Source organism: Chaetura pelagica, unplaced genomic scaffold, assembly GCF_000747805.2.
Source record: "Chaetura pelagica isolate M959 unplaced genomic scaffold, ChaPel_1.0 scaffold704, whole genome shotgun sequence".
Taxonomy (NCBI): Eukaryota; Metazoa; Chordata; class Aves; order Apodiformes; family Apodidae; genus Chaetura; species Chaetura pelagica.
The window spans coordinates 313312-314118 of record NW_009952994.1 but is presented as its reverse complement, the minus strand read 5'-3'; the positions used below and the strand labels follow the sequence as shown (position 1 = coordinate 314118).

Here is an 807-nt window from a genome sequence, read left to right as displayed (position 1 = left end):
GCATCGGCTCCCTCTGGGACCAGGACAGGCTCAGCCAGGTAAGAGCTGGACCCTGTTCTTCCCAGCTCCTGTGCTGGGAGAGGCACCACACGCCCTGACACCACTCACCAAGCCTTCCTCCCAAGACCAATTGCTACAGGGAAACGAACTTTCTCGTTAATTAATTTTACTGATGCTGTTAAAAAAAAAACAACACAACAACCCAACACCCAATTATGCCCAGTAATTCCCCACAACATTCAAACGGAAAAAGCCTGTGAATGAGGCTGGCACCGGGGACCCTTCTCCCTTTGTGGGGGTGGGAGGGGGACCCTGCTTTAGCAGGACGCAAAGACACGCAAAGAATGGGGCTCTCCTGCTCCCACTAACCCTGTTCCCCCCACCCCTGGCAGGAAGCCCTGACCCTGCACAGGCCCCGGGGCACAGCAGTGCACATCCACGTGCTGGCCGTGCACCGCACCTTCCGGCAGCAGGGCAAGGGCTCCATCCTGCTCTGGCGGTACCTGCAGCACCTGCCCTGCCTGCCCTGCGCCCGCCGAGCCCTGCTCATGTGCGAAGACTTCCTGGTGCCCTTCTACCAGAAGTGTGGCTTCCAGGTGCTGGGGCCCTGCCAGGTGACGGTGGGGGACCTGTCCTTCATCGAGATGCAGCACCGGGTGAGAGGACACGCCTTCATGCGCAGGAACAGCGGCTGCTGAGACCCTCCCCGTGCCGGCCCTGCCAGGGGGGCTGCAGAGGGGCTGGGAGGGGGAGGAAGAAGCTGCGACCCCCTCCCCAGCCCCACCGTGGCTATACACCCGCCCTGCC

The 807-nt window shown here is 62.0% G+C and overlaps 1 protein-coding gene across 1 annotated transcript in view; it reads left to right on the top strand.

The window, feature by feature from the left end:
* Positions 1 to 698, top strand: part of AANAT (aralkylamine N-acetyltransferase) — a 2113-nt gene extending 1415 nt beyond the window's left edge. Inside the window, exon 3 of the mRNA XM_009996569.1 lies at positions 393 to 698. Within this exon, the coding sequence (XP_009994871.1) occupies positions 393 to 698 (306 nt within the window). The remainder of the gene's footprint in view (positions 1 to 392) is intronic.
* Positions 699 to 807: the final 109 nt, after the last annotated feature.